The 16184-nt window shown below is 44.6% G+C and overlaps 1 protein-coding gene across 2 annotated transcripts in view; it reads right to left on the bottom strand.

Moving 5' to 3' along the window:
• LOC110537119 (uncharacterized) overlaps nucleotides 1-14623 on the bottom strand; it is a 52809-nt gene extending 38186 nt beyond the window's left edge. The window contains exons 1-8 of one of the 2 annotated variants that reach the window (XM_021622904.3): nucleotides 14002-14623; nucleotides 13370-13447; nucleotides 12998-13082; nucleotides 12852-12887; nucleotides 11220-11359; nucleotides 9761-9884; nucleotides 9505-9649; nucleotides 9239-9349 (exon numbers count right to left, since the gene is read on the bottom strand). In XM_021622904.3, coding sequence (XP_021478579.1) covers nucleotides 9239-9349; nucleotides 9505-9649; nucleotides 9761-9884; nucleotides 11220-11359; nucleotides 12852-12887; nucleotides 12998-13082; nucleotides 13370-13447; nucleotides 14002-14191 — 909 coding nt within the window. In that variant the 5' untranslated portion in view covers nucleotides 14192-14623. The remainder of the gene's footprint in view (nucleotides 1-9238; nucleotides 9350-9504; nucleotides 9650-9760; nucleotides 9885-11219; nucleotides 11360-12851; nucleotides 12888-12997; nucleotides 13083-13369; nucleotides 13448-14001) is intronic. The other variant, XM_090191948.1, reaches the window with a different exon arrangement.
• Nucleotides 14624-16184: the final 1561 nt, after the last annotated feature.

Raw genomic sequence — 16184 nt, forward strand, 5'->3', positions numbered from 1 at the left:
AGTAATGTATCACAGGTCCCCAGTAGACTACAGCCCCTCATCAGGCCTGGTCCTTATTCCCAGTGACATGCACATCCTTCTATCAGGAAGCCAGGCAGGCAGTTGGCCAGATGAGAATGTTTTATGTATAACCCCATTAGCAGGCAGCATATGGGCCCACCTGGGCTGGGCTGGGGCTGGCTGGGGCTCTGGGTTCTGAGGGAAAGAAACACAACATGGGCAGAGATGGGTCTGGATTTGAAGAGTTGCTGTCTGGACCTTCTCTGATCATAGGCTGGCACAAAGGGGATGCAGCGGCTGACGCGAAACATAAAGCCTTTCATGAGCTCCAGAATAAAGTGAGTGAGTCCAAGAGTGATTGTTGCAGAGGACTTTACAGAGGCAAAGTGTGCTGATGTCCAAGAGTCCAGGGCTAAGTCAATGAACGCAGTGGCCTAGCTAGAGCAGGAAAGAAGAGGCGATGGTCTGTCAGTGTTTCCTCATTATTTCTGACTGTCCAGAGTGGAAACATCTCATCTCCAGTCAGTCCATTGTAGAGAACAGTGAGACTCACTGACCTCAGTTAATATTCCACTAGCAAGCAACAACAGGACATGCTCAAAATGCTGCTGCACACACCCCCCGTTCCATTTGAGAGGATTACTCACGTCTTTCCGAAAGCTCAGGAATCTTAATCCGCAACCTTAATGATGCCATGTAAGGCCTGGCGCCTCTGATGGCTGTTGAATAGCTAATCAATGGCTACCCAGATTATCTGTATGGACTATCTGCAGTGACTCTACCTGCACTGGCGATATGCACACTCACAGGTCTCTATCCACACACACACACGCAAACACATACAGTGCCTACAGTGACATTTACAATCCCCAGCCCTTAACAATTACAAGAACACCCATAATATGATGCCCCAAACATAACACTTTGATTTCAGAGCATTTTTTTTGCAGTATTACTTTAGTACCTTGATACAAACAGGATGCATGTTTTAGAATATTTGTACTCTGTACAGGCTTCCTTCTTTTCACTCTGCCAATTAGGTTAGTATTGTGGAGTAACTATAATCAAATCAAATTGTATTTGTCACCTTACCGTGAAATGCTTACTTACAAGCCCTTATCCAACAATGCAGTTCAAGAAATCGAGTTAAGAAAAGATTTACTACATAAACTAAAGTAATAAATTAAATAAAAGTTACACAATAAAATAACAATAACAAGGCTATATACAGGGGGTACCGGTAGAGAGTCAATGTGCGGTGGTACAGGTTAGTCGAGGTAATTTGTAGGTAGAAATAAAGTGACTATGCATAGATAATAAACAGCGAGTAGCAGCAGTGTAAAAACAAAGGGCAAGGGGGGAGGGTGTCAATGTAAATAGTCCGGTGGCCATTTGATTAATTGTTCAGCAGTCTTATGGTTTGGGGGTAGAAGCTGTTAAGGATCCTTTTGGACCTAGATTTGGCACTCCGGTAGCTATGACTTGGGTGACTGGAGTATTTGACTATTTTTTGGGCCTTCCTCTGACACCGCCTAGTACATAGGTCCTGGATGGCAGGAAGCTTGGCCCCAGTGATGTACTGGGCCATATGCACAACCCTCTGTAGCGCTTTACGGTCGGACGCCGAGCAATTTCCATACCAGGCGGTGATGCAACTGGTCAGGATGCTCTCGATGGTGCAGCTGTAGAACCTTTTGAGGATCTGGGGACCAATGCCAAATCTTTTCAGTCTCCTGAGGGGGAAAAGATGTTGTCGTGCTCTCTTCACAACTGTCTTGGTGAGTTTGTTTGTAGTCCACAATCAGCTCCTTTGTCTTGCTCACATTGAGGGAGAGGTTGTTGTCCTGGCACCACACTGCCAGGTCTCTGACCTCCTCTCTATAGGCTGTCTCATCGTTGCCGGTCATCAGCAAACTTAATGATAGTGTTAGAGTCATGCTTGGCCATGCAGTCTTGGGTGAACAGGGAGTACAGGAGAGGACTAAGCTTGCACCCATGAAGTGCCCCCGTGTTGAGGATCAGCGTGGCAGATGTGTTGTTGCCTACCCTTACCACCTGGGGGCGGCCCATCAGGAAGTCCAGGATCCAGTTGCAGAGGGAGGTGTTTAGTCCCAGGGTCCTTAGCTTAGTGATGAGCTTTGTGGGCACTATAGTGTTGAATGCTGAGCTCTAGTCAATGAACAGCATTCTCATATATGTGTTCCTTTTGTCCAGGTGGGAAAGGGCTGTGTGGAGTGCAATTGAGATTGCGTCATCTGTGGATCTGTTGGGGCAGTATGTAAATTGGAATGGGTCTAGGGTTTCCGGGATGATGGTGTTGATGTGAGCTATGACTAGCCTTTCAAAGCACTTCATGGCTACGGTAGTCATTTAGGCAGATTACCTTCGCTTTCTTGGGCACAGGGACTATGGTGGTCTGCTTGAAACATATAGTTATTACAGACTCGGTCAGGGATAGGTTTAAAATGTCAGTGAAGACACTTGGCAGTTGGTCCGTGCACTCTCTGAGTACAGGTCCTGGTAATCCGTCTGGCCCCGCGGCCTTGTGAATGTTGATCTGTTTTAAAGATCTTACTCACATCGGCTACAGAGAGCGTTTTCACACAGTCGTCCGGAACAGCTGGTGCTCTCATACATGCTTCAGTGATTCTTGCCTCGAAGCGAGCATAAAAGGCATTTAGCTCGTCTGGTTGGCTTGCGTCACCGGGCAGCTCGCGGCTGGGTTTAACTTTGTAGTCCGTAACAGTTTGCAAGCCCTGCCACATCCGACGAGCGTCAGAGCCGGTGTAGTAGGGTTACATTTTAGTCCTGTATTGACGCTATGCCTGTTTGATGCTCCATCTGAGTGCACAGCGCGATTTCTTATAAGCTTCTGGATTTGTGTCCTGCTCTTTGAAAGCGGCAGCTCTAACCTATAGCTCGGTGCGGATGTTGCCTGTAATCCATGGCTTCTGGTTGGGATACAGTCACTGTGGGGACGACGTTGTCGCTGCACTTATTGATGAAGCCTGTGACTGAGGTGGTATACTCCTCAATGCCACTGGATGAATCCCGGAACATATCCCAGTCTGTGCTAGCAAAACTGTCCTGTAGCGTAGCACCCACGTCATCTGACCACGTCTGTATTGAGTGAGTCACTGGTACGTCCTGCTTTAGTTTTTGATTGTAAGCAGGAATCAGGAGGAGAGAATTATGGTCAGATTTGCCAAATGGAGGGCGAGCTTTGTATGTGTCTGTGTGTGGAGTAAAGCAGGTCTAGTTTTTTCTCCTCTAGTTGCATATGCTGCGGTCATCCCCCTCTTCAAAGGGGGGGACACTCTTGACCCAAACTGCTACAGACCTATATCTATCCTACCATGCCTTTCTAAGGTCTTCGAAAGCCAAGTCAACAAACAGATTACCGACCATTTCGAATCTCACCATACCTTCTCTGCTATGCAATCTGGTTTCAGAGCTGGTCATGGGTGCACCTCAGCCACACTCAAGGTCCTAAACGATATCTTAACCGCCATCGATAAGAAACATTACTGTGCAGCCGTATTCATTGATCTGGCCAAGGCTTTCGACTCTGTCAATCACCACATCCTCATCGGCAGAATCGACAGCCTTAGTTTCTCAAATGATTGCCTCGCCTGGTTCACCAACTACTTCTCTGATAGAGTTCAGTGTGTCAAATCGGAGGGTCTGCTGTTCGGACCTCTGGCAGTCTCTATGGGGGTGCCACAGGGTTAAATTCTTGGATCGACTCTCTTCTCTGTATACATCAATGAGGTCGCTCTTGCTGCTGGTGAGTCTCTGATCCACCTCTACGCAGACGACACCATTCTGTATACTTCTGGCCCTTCTTTGGACACTGTTAACAACCCTCCAGGCAAGCTTCAATGCCATACAACTCTCCTTCCGTGGCCTCCAATTGCTCTTAAATACAAGTAAAACTAAATGCATGCTCTTCAACCGATCGCTACCTGCACCTACCCGCCTGTCCAACATCACTACTCTGGACGGCTCTGACTTAGAATACATGGACAACTACAAATACCTAGGTGTCTGGTTAGACTGTAAACTCTCCTTCCAGACCCATATCAAACATCTCCAATCCAAAGTTAAATCTAGAATTGGCTTCCTATTTCGCAACAAAGCATCCTTCACTCATGCTGCCAAACATACCCTTGTAAAACTGACCATCCTACCAATCCTCGACTTTGGCGATGTCATTTAAAAATAGCCTCCAATACCCTACTCAACAAATTGGATGCAGTCTATCACAGTGCAATCCGTTTTGTCACCAAAGCCCCATATACTACCCACCATTGCGACCTGTACGCTCTCGTTGGCTGGCCCTCGCTTCATACTCGTCGCCAAACCCACTAGCTCCATGTCATCTACAAGACCCTGCTAGGTAAAGTCCCCCCTTATCTCAGCTCGCTGGTCACCATAGCATCTCCCACCTGTAGCACACGCTCTAGCAGGTATATCTCTCTAGTCACCCCCAAAACCAATTCTTTCTTTGGCCGCCTCTCCTTCCAGTTCTCTGCTGCCAATGACTGGAACGAACTACAAAAATCTCTGAAACTGGAAACACTTATCTCGCTCACTAGCTTTAAGCACCAACTGTCAGAGCAGCTCACAGATTACTGCACCTGTACATAGCCCACCTATAATTTAGCCCAAACAACTACCTCTTTCCCTACTGTATTTAATTTTTTTATTTATTTTGCTCCTTTGCACCCCATTATTTTTATTTCTACTTTGCACATTCTTCCATTGCAAATCTACCATTCCAGTGTTTTGCTTGCTATATTGTATTTACTTTGCCACCATGGCCTCTTTTGCCTTTACCTCCCTTATCTCACCTCATTTGCTCAGATCGTATATAGACTTGTTTATACTGTACTATTGACTGTATGTCTGTTTTACTCCATGTGTAACTCTGTGTCGTTGTATGTGTCGAACTGCTTTGCTTTATCTTGGCCAGGTCGCAATTGTAAATGAGAACTTGTTCTCAACTTGCCTACCTGGTTAAATAAAGGTGAAATAAAATTTAAAAAAATAAAAGATGTGACATGCTGGTAGAAATGAGGTAAAACAGTTATAAGTTTGGCTGCATTAAAGTGACCGACCACTAGGAGCGGCGTTTCTGAATGATAATTTTATTGTTTGCTTATGGCCTTATACAGCTCGTTGAGGGTGGTCTTAGTGCCAGCATCAGTTTGTGGTGGTAAATAGATGGCTACGAAAAATATAGACTCACTTGGTAGATAGTGTGGTCTACAGCTTATCATGAGGTACTCTACCACAGGCGAGCAATACCTCAAGACTTCCTCAATATTAGACATCACGAACCAGCTGTTATTGACAATTAGACACACACTCCCACCCCTCGTCTTACCAGACATAGTTGTTCTGTCCTGCCGATGCACGGAAAACCCAGCCAACTGTATATTATCTGTGTCGTTGTTCAGCCACGACTTGGTGAAACATAAGATATTACAGTTTTTAATGTCCCGTTGGTAGGATAGTCTCGAACGGAGATCATCCAGTATATTCTCCAGTGATTGCACATTGGCCAATGGAGCGGAAAAATTACCTCCCAGGATAATTTTCTTCGCTCATCATCACTGCCATGTACATTCCCCCCAAGCAGACGCCACGACGGCTCTCATGGAACTACACTGGACTATGTGCAAACTGCAAACCGCATATCTTGAGGCCACATTTTTTTGTAGCTGGGGACTTTAATGAAGGAAATCTGAGGAAAACCAAATTCTATCAACACATCACCGGTGCTACACGTGCATCACAAACTCTTGATCTTTGCTACTCTCCCTTCCGGGACGGCTACAAGGACTGCAATTCGACGTCAAGGACACCAGATAATTAAGGATTAAAAAGGGAAAGCCAGTCAGCCACCGACGCCTCCGTTGCCGACGTAAGTCATTTAAGTGTGTTAATTGTCAGAAAGCTGTCGGCCTAGACAGCATCCCAAGCCGCGTCCTCAAAGCATGTGCAGACCAGTTAGCTGGAGTGTTTATGGAAATATTCATGTTCATATCCCTGTCATGTTCGTGAAAGTCTCATCTTTCCATAGAGTGGTCATATTAGTTAGTAAGCCAAAACTTTCGGACACCACAGACGTTTTTGTGAGAAGACCGATTTTCGGGATGTCTCCTGGTCTGACAAACAGCGCTGTAGCTCTGTCACTTTCCACCGCAGATGCTGAATGTAGACACAGTCGGTTGCAGTGGGGTAAAAAAATATTATGATGTAAATTTGATTGACACACATTTGTGTCAATAGACAGTCATCACTAGCCATACCCTGCCCTGAACCTGAGTCACTGTTACTAGCCATTCTTGCCTCAGCCTCCTCCTGTGATATGTACATACAGTATCTACCGCAACCTTTTCTGTTTTTTACGACCCATGATCTTGGCTGTCTAACTGATGACAGAGTCGGAGCAGGTCACTTTGCTGATGCCGTGTTTGACTTTGAACATGAGTTTGCATAACCTCAGCTCAGCCTATCAGAAAACCAGGCCGGCACATCTTGGTAGGGGGGCAGGCCATTACCCACTGATCAGCCAAAGGCTCATCATAGATTATTATAACTGCGAAATTGCACAAATATATATATAAAAAACATCTTAACAGGCCCTTTTTAAATTGTTTTATTTCTAAAAATATATATTTTTGTGTGTGTCAATTTCGACCAGCCCACCAAACAAAAAAAATGGTCCAGCCCCCTTCCCCTCTCTCTCTCATTGTGGAGGAGCTGCTTTACCCCAGGTGAGGGGAGGGCGTGACGAACCCCCCTCCACCCATGGCAATCACCCTCCCTCCCCCTCCGCTCCTCCACCCAACTCCAACACTGTAACATCAGTGTTTACCGCCTCAATCAATTACCCATCATAACCTGGGCGTGTGGGTATCCATTATTCATCCAACCAGCCGGGATAGAGGGAGGGAGAAAGGAAGGGAGGGAAGGAGGGGGAGCCGTGAGAGCACATGACAAGGAAAGTGTCCCAAATGGCACCCTATTTGTCACTACTAGGGCTCTGGTAAAAATAGGGTTCCATTTGGGATGCACATGTAACTGATGTGAAACAGCTAGCTAGTTAGCGGTGGTGCGCGCTAATATCGTTTCAATCGGTGACATCACTCGCTCTGAGACCTGAAGTAGTTGTTCCCCTTGCTCCGCAAGGGCCGCGGCTTTTGTGGAGTGATGGGAAACGATGCTTTGTGGGTGACTGTTGTTGATGTGTGCAAAGGGTCCCTGGTTCGAGCCCGGGTCGGGCGAGGGGACAAAAGCAATACTGTTACATTGATGCTGTTGACCCGGATCCCTGGTTGCTGCGTAAAAAAAGGAGCAGGTCAAAAGGGGGGCGAGTGTAACCGATGTGAAATGGCTAGCTAGTTAGCGGTGGTGCTCGCTAATAGCGTTTCAATCGACGTCACTCGCTCTGAGACCTGAAGTAGTTGTTCCCCTTTCTTCGCAGGGGCCGTGGCTTTTGTGGCGTGATGGGTAACGATGCTTCGTGGGTGTCAGTTGTCTGTGTGTGCAGAGGGTCCCTCTCACTTGCTCTCCCTGGTTCGAGCCCGGGTACGGACGGAAGCTATACTGTTACACACACATGGTGCCTCCCCCCGCCTTCCACCTCCATCATGAATATGTAACACCCATTCACACACCTTTTTGTTACCACAGTGACGTTAACACTCACAGGCAAACAGGAGCCAAACATCCCAATCTACATGTGAGACTGTGGGCATAACCACAGTTCACTGACTACCATCGATGGAATGGGAGGAGGGTGAGTCACAAAATGTTCCTTTTCCCGACAACCCTGGAGAAAATTAAATGTACAGTACAGAGTGTAGTGCAATGTTAATTAATTCACGACTAAAAATATTCTGATATGAAAATGTGTGTTAGTGACTTTCTGTGTGTGTTGCTATGGCCCAAAGGCAGAAGAGGCCCAGCTGTATTTCCCTATGGCTGCTAGGTCTACTGGGAGCTGGGCTCTGAAGCAAGACGACCAGAAACTCAGGGCTCCTCTCCTCCCCGCCTCTCCCTTCCTCCTTCTCCATCCCTCCCTCCTCCCCTATCCCTCTCTCCATCCTTTCTACCATCTCACTCTCTATCATCCTCTCCCTCTCCATCCATCCTTCCCGTCCCCAACACTCTGTCACCCTGACAGTTCACTCTGCACAACAGATTCATATTCATGAACTATTTTGATTAAATATGCACCAATAACCGATTAATCTCAATACTTGTTTTTTTCTGCTCCTAGTTGTGTCAACACCTCACCGGCTGGTTGAAGTCCAAAGTCACTTATTATTAACAACCTCTCCAGGCTAGGACTCACACAGGGAGATATCTCTACATCAGACCAATTGAAGTATTTTCCTAGTAAAAAATACAAGTTCAAAGACTATGCTAACTATACTCACTCCGTGTTAAAAAAGGTGAAAAATAAATTACACAACATACTAGCTAGTAAACAATTTAAGCAATTGCAAATGCTATTACTTTTTCCACTCATAAAGCAAACACAGCCCTTGGGTAAGAGGGTCAATCAATTTGAGCCCAATCAATTCCCCTCATGGGCTGTTGTTGTTGCGTGAAGAGGCATGAGGTCACACTATTCCAAGATGGACGTCATGAACTGGACCATTTTGATTACAAAGCCAGCCAGTGAACAATGAAGAGATGACAATCACAGTAAGCCAATAATCTACTGGCTGACAGCTCTATTACTAAAAACAACCATTATACAATATTCAATAGCTTATTTTTTGTCACACAATGCATTCATTTCTGCATCTGCATCATAAACATTGACTTGGATGTAGGAGGCCTGTTTTGATTAATAGCCTTCCTGTTATCAGACATAGAATACAATGAGATGAACAGAGTCGATAGCTGTATACTCATGCTTGGGCTGCTCATGCAATATTTCAGAAAGATAATCATTCATAGAGGATATCAACTGGGGAACATGTGAACATACTTGTCATTCATCATTTTAAACAACTTAGAAATAAGTTAATTGTCACTGCATGCCGCAGGGAGATCACAGTTGGCTATCATAAGTCTAGGAAAATACATGATGTTACTTATTTAGAGATCTATTTGTGGGCATGCTACTCCCCCTTGAGCTCAGATCATGAATGGACAGAGAGAGGGAAGATATCAGATCAAATGTTATTGATAACAAGCAATGTAGTGGACTCACTTGATTGGCTATTCTCCTTCCACCAATGAACGGAGGCCAAAGTCTCTGTACTTCCAGGAGGACGTAGTAAAGGTAATCAGGGTCTGCCCTCGCACGATTCCTAATTTCCTTCTGACAAAAAAAATGAAACGTTAGTGTTCATCCAGGATTGCTGCAGTACTACACTGATCCAAAGCTGTGTAGTTGTTACTACAATGTAAGGTCAACATGATTTAAAGTACGTTCCCGTGCTCTGAAGGTTTAGTAAGAGAACCGGGCCGTCTCACCTTGCCTGCGCCACTCAGAACCAGGGTGAAGGAGGTGAGTAAGGATGCCAGGGCTTTGGGGATCAGAGCAGAGATGAACAACAGCAGATGCTGGGAGGCACAACTGGCATCAGGGAGTGGTAGATCACGGAGATAACCTACAAACCTACAGAGCGATAGAGAGAGAAAAAGATAGTAAATGAGAAAGCATTAATAAGAGAAAGTGACAATGTGACCACAAGGTTGTGTGTCTATGACAACATATTTATGGACTCACCCCTGTCTCTGACACTCCAGCTTGTCTTTAATGATGTCCATGAGCTTGTCTTTAGCCTCCAGCGCTGTGCAAAAGCCAGAGGACCACAGAGGAACCTTCACACTGATTGGAGTTGAGATGATCCCTGTAGGGGAAGTACAGGTCAAAAGTCACTTTCTGACAAAATATATGTTTCTATTTCTATGTTTACATCAACCTGAAAAGGGGCCTATGTCTACCTATAGAAAAGAAACCACTACAGTTTCCCTTTTGAAAAGTATATTGGCCCCACAATTACCACATTAACATGCTGTGTTAATGTAATAGTCATTGACACCTACTGAGTTTCCCCCGAGATGCCTGAGGCAGTTGTCAATGAAGGTGTTGAGATCTAATTACCACTGTCGCTCAGCTAATGCACAGATCTGTGAGTCTATTCTACTCGCCTTTGAAAACAGGGCTCCTTGAATGCAGAGCAGTCTGTTTTGTCAGACATCTATCTGGCTATACATATATTCACCACCTTCAGGGGGCAGTAAGTTCTTTGAAAGAAAGTGAGACTAAAGTGTTTCTTCAATTGCTGGTATGCTGAAATTGTAGTTGTGATTGTTCATTGAGGCCCAGTGTGGGCGGCATGCCTTCCATTGTAAGAGGGGAAAACCTACAGATGGCAGAGACTGATCTCACCGTGCCAGTGTAGGGTACCGAGCATGTAATCTCACTGTGCTAGTGTAGGGTACCGAGCCTGTAATCTCACTGTGCCAGTGTAGGGTACAGAGCATGTAGTCTAACCATGCCAGTGTAGGGTACAGAGCATGTAGTCTCACCATGCCAGTGTAGGGTACAGAGCATGTAGTCTCACCATGCCAGTTCAGGATACAGAGCATGTAGTCTCACCATGCCAGGTACAGAGCATGTAGTCTCACCATGCCAGTGTAGGGTACAGAGCATGTAGTCTCACCATGCCAGTGTAGGGTACAGAGCATGTAGTCTCACCATGCCAGTGTAGGGTACAGAGCATGTCGTCTCACCATGCCAGTGTAGGGTACAGAGCATGTCGTCTCACCATGCCAGTGTAGGGTACAGAGCATGTCGTCTCACCATGCCAGTGTAGGGTACAGAGCATGTAGTCTCACCATGCCAGGTACAGAGCATGTAGTCTCACCATGCCAGTGTAGGGTACAGAGCATGTAGTCTCACCATGCCAGTGTAGGGTACAGAGCATGTAGTCTCACCATGCCAGTGTAGGGTACAGAGCATGTAGTCTCACCATGCCAGTGTAGGGTACAGAGCATGTAGTCTCACCATGCCAGTGTAGGGTACAGAACATGTAGTCTCACCATGCCAGTTCAGGATACAGAGCATGTAGTCTCACCATGTCAGTTCAGGATACAGAGCATGTAGTCTCACCATGCCAGTTCAGGGTACAGAGCATGTAGTCTCACCATGCCAGTTCAGGATACAGAGCATGTAGTCTCACCATGCCAGTGTAGGGTACAGAGTGCTGTAATTTCCTGGAAAAGCTCTGGTGTCTCATCTGGGTTCACATTCAGGAACAGCCCCAACACCAGTTCTGTTCCCAGTCGTTTAAACAGAGGGTACACCGACACGGGCTCCCCACTACACAAGAAGTGGTAATCAGAGAAGTGAACAGGACATACATGGAAAAACAGTGCCTTCAGATAGTTTCACACCCCTTGACTTTTTCCACATTTTGTTGTGTTACAGCCTGAATTTAAAATAGATTAAATAGAGATTTTGTGACACTGGCCTACACACAATACCCCATGGACTCCCTCTGTGTGCAATAATAGTGTTTATCATGATTTTTGAATGACTACCTCATCTCTGTAACCCACACACACAATTATCTATAAGTTCCCTCAGTCGAGCAGTGAATTTCAAACAGAGATTCAATGACTAAGACCAGGGAGGTTTTCCAGTGCTTGCAAAGAAGGGCACCTATTGGTAGATAGGTTTTAAAAAAAAAACAGACATTGAATATCCCTTTAAGTAAGCATGGTGAAGTTATTAATTACACTTTGAATGGTGTATTAATACACCCAGTCATAGCCACGGGAAATAGGGGTGCTGAATCATACAAAAATGACAAATATATATATTTTTAAATAAGGAAACATTTCAACACAACAACACATCACTGAGTACCATGCGTCATATTTTCAATCAGTGGAGGCTGGTGGGAAGAGTTATAGAAGGACGAGCTAATTGTAATGGCTGGAATGGAATAAATTGATATGTTATCAAACACATCAAACATATGGAAACCACGTGTGACTCCGTTCCATTAATTCCATTCCAGCCATTACAATGATCCCATCCTACTATAGCTCCTCACACCAGCCCCCACTGTTTTCAATCATGGTGGTGGCTGCATCATGTTATGGGTATGCTTGTCATCGGCAAGGACTATGGATTTTTTGGAGTGGATAAAAAGAAACAGAATAGACCTAAGCATAGGCAAAATCCTACAGGAAAACCTTGTTCAGTCTGTTTTCCAGCAGACAAATTCACCTTTCAGCATGACAATAACATAAAACACAAGGACAAATATACACTGGAATTGCTTACCAAGATGACATGAAATGTTCCTGAGTGGCTTAGTTACAGTTTTGACTTAAATCAGCTTGAAAATCTATGGCAAGACTTGAAAATGGCAGTCTAGCAATGATCAACAACCAACTTGACAGAACTTGAAGAATTTTGTGCAATCCAGGTGTGAAAAGTTCTTAGAGACTCACCCAGAAAGAATCACAGCTGTAATAGCTACCAAAGGTGATTCTAACATGTCTTGACTCAAGGGTGTGAATGAGAAATGTCTGTATTCATCTTAAATAAATGTGCAAAAATGTCTAAAAACATGTTTTCACTTTGTCATTATGGGGTGTTTGTGTGTAGATACTGTAGGAGAGAATTCTATATTTTTTGTTTTAATTTTGAATTCAGGCTGTAACACAACAAAATGTGGAATAAGTCAAGGGTTATGAATGCTTTCTGAAGGCAGTGTAGGTGAAACATTTCTGGTATGGTCCTGCTAGTGTATGTTGAGTAAGACAGAAGTGCATGAAGTGGGGATTTCAAGGGTTCTTACGTTGCAGAAAGGTTCTTCAAGCACCGTTCAGAAACACTGTGCAGGAAAGAAAAACAGAGAAACAAGCATTGTTATCCTTAATGAAGGTATATTTATAATGACATTTGGTCACCCTGTCATACTCAATAAATGAAACTAGTCTTTACCTGTTAATGAGGTCAGAGCCTGAGGCCAGACACTTTCCTGTGAAAAGGTTGGTGAGAGACAGACGCAGCAAGCAGGCTTCCTCGCCTGGATGAACCATATAGAATATCATTATGGAGTTGCTCATAGCAGAAATAAAGAAAAAATGTGCAAAATAACGAATATTTTGTTTGTATGTTTTTCAACTTCGGATAAATGAATAAAACAAGCAAATAGTGTGAAGGCCTAAAGCAGCTTTACCCTGTGAACATGTACAATCAAATGTGTTTTTGTAAAGGCCAGAGGAGGTGTAGGCTCTCTAATACAACCCCTATACCCTTATAAGCAAGTTGCATGCAAGCAGCACCCTGTGGACCTTTGGGACATCAACTCACCATTAGCAGTCACTATGTTGTCTCCATACATGTTGTGCATTACATCAGTGGGGTCTTTCAGGAACACAGATGACTTCTCTGAAATACAGTCATGATCACATAAGTTGCAATGTCCTCTTTCAATGGGGAAACACACAATTCTCACCCCTACCCACTTGGCAAAGTCACAGGTCTATCTCTTGACATGGTCAGTTACCAAGCCATGTCTAATCAATGTACAAATCATATATATTTGTTTATGTATTTTTAATTTAACCAGGCAAATCAGTTAAGAACAAATTATTATTTAAAATGACGGCTGACACCGGCCAAACCCTGACGACGCTGGGCTGATTGGGAGTCCCATAGGGCAGCGCACAATCACGGTCAGCTGTGATACAGCCTGGATTCGAACCAGGGTGACGCCTCTCGCACTGAGATGCAGTGCGCCACTCGGGAGCCCATCATTGATATAATCATATCACTTCCTACTAATGCGTTAAAAATTGAAATTGACTCTAAACTGATATGTGGACCGAAAAGCAAAAACTATGAATGTATAAAATGTTGGCCTATTAGTCAAAACTTGTTACCGTTGAACTTATTAGGTTATTGTGACACACACGCACATACACACGAATACGTGGCTATACCGCAAAGTAATTCCTTCATCCCTTCCACCGAACAGACGAAGGAAGTTGGTTTGTTCAGAAGTCTTGATTGAAATATCCGTGACCCATGCTTTTCAATACGTTGTTCACAAAAAGCCACTGGATCTCGGTAAAACTCCAAAGATTTGTCGCCCAACACAGAGACCCCCGCAGTGCCCACTAGTTTCGACATTATTTAAAATGAGTTTACTGCTGGGGTTAGTTCAGTGGTAAATTAAACCACACAGTTGTTGGATTAGACAACAGATGGTCCAAAACAACACTTATTCTGCATCTATTCTGCATATACTATTGATCAATTCTGCAACAAGGTTGACGATACACATGGCTATTTGTCTAACTATGCCATGAAAACAAACTCCGGAAAAAAAACTCATTATTAACGTTACGAAATGTGTTTAGTTTTTTCTAAAAACTGGCATATTGTATTACACAGAACTATCACATTACTGCTATCTCATCGCGATATCTCGATGGCAACTGAAAGTATTCAGCAAAACGCTTCCTGGATGGACTTCAGTTAGTCCCACCCCCACCACTTCATCAAGCGCAGTGCCTGCAGTTCGAGCCTCCTGTAGCAGATTGGCACACGTTTGTCTTCTTCTTCGATGAGGTTTAACGGCGGTTGGCATCGAATGAATGTTGCAATACCGCCACCTACTAGACTGGAGTATAAATCCCTCATCCTTTGATAGATTTATTTATTTATTTAAATAAACAAATACACTACCATCTAACACTACACTCACAAAAAAGAAACAAGAAAAGAAAATAACACCCTATTCCATTATTTAAATATATTTAATCCTACCTCAGGCCAACAGTCTGAAAGGATGGGACACCACCACTTAACACACCCTGTAACTCTTTTGACGTCAATACTCACACACCCAAATACCTCCCTGCACACTCTTACGTTCCCTCCCTGCACTAAATGCTAAAAATCCAATCGTACTGAAACATATATCACTTCTTGGTTTATTCTCACACCACTCATCTCAGGACCCCTCCCCCATTACCCATTTTCCTCTACTTTCTTCACTGCCTCAGCATATGACAACTTCTGCACCACTCTAAACCTGGAAACCCCAACCGACCTCTCTAGCACGGGACATTTCTGATCCCCAGCCCCATTGGCACCCCTACAATTAACACATGCCACTACTTTCCCCAGTGCTACACATTCCTTTGTCTCATGCCTTTCTGCACTTCTCACACCTAGGAACCTCCCTCCTACACACTGCTGCCACATGTCCATAAGATTGACACCTGTAACAATTTAATGTATTCAGCACAAAAGCTTGTACAGGCTAACTTATATATCCTAACATCACTTTGTCGGTCAAAGACTCAACATCAAAACTCAAAAGAACAAACTCTTCTGTTTCACCACTCACGCCACCCTATCTGTGTCGCACCAAACGACGAGCATCACAAACACCGGGAATCTTCCCTTTCAGTTGGTCAACGTTCCCATTTACAGCTACTCCAATAATCATTCCTTTCAATGGTGCCCTTTTCTTGAGAGCAAAACAATTCACATCTCTTCCCCCCATTAATTTAACGTGGAGCGCCTGCTCCCTCTGACCAGCAGAAACACAAACAATTATCACAAGACCACTTCTGGCTACCCTCACCGATTCCACAGCACCCAACTTGCACCAAAGGTCAGGATGAACAGAGTTGGGCGCTGTGGAATCGGTGAGGGCAACCAGAAGTGGTCTTGTGTTAATTGTTTGTGTTTCTGCTGGTCAGAGGGAGCAGGCGCTCCGCGTTAAATGAATGGGGGGAAGAGATGTGAATTGTGGTTTCAGGGTGGGTCAAAACAGAGTTGGGTACTGTGGAATCTGGTGATGAAGGGATCAGCTAAAAGGCAAGGGTCCACCTTTTCCAAAAAAGTAACTCCTACTGTCACAGAATCATCTTCATCCTGACCTTTGGTGCAAGCCTCGGGCTCCGAGAACTTCACCACATCTACCACCTCCGATACTTCACCCTCATTCACTTCCATTTCTCCTCCTGTCTTCAGCTCACTCTGCTTACACTTTCTACCATTCTTGTTTAAACAAACCATCTCCCTTTTCCCCACCCTTTTTAACCGACTCAAGCTCACCCTCTTCCTCCCTCTCTCTCTTAGACCTCCTCTGCCTCTCTTTTTTCCTCCA

This window comes from Oncorhynchus mykiss, chromosome 12, assembly GCF_057628025.1.
Source record: "Oncorhynchus mykiss isolate SJ-2025 chromosome 12, ASM5762802v1, whole genome shotgun sequence".
In the NCBI taxonomy this organism is placed as follows: Eukaryota; Metazoa; Chordata; class Actinopteri; order Salmoniformes; family Salmonidae; genus Oncorhynchus; species Oncorhynchus mykiss.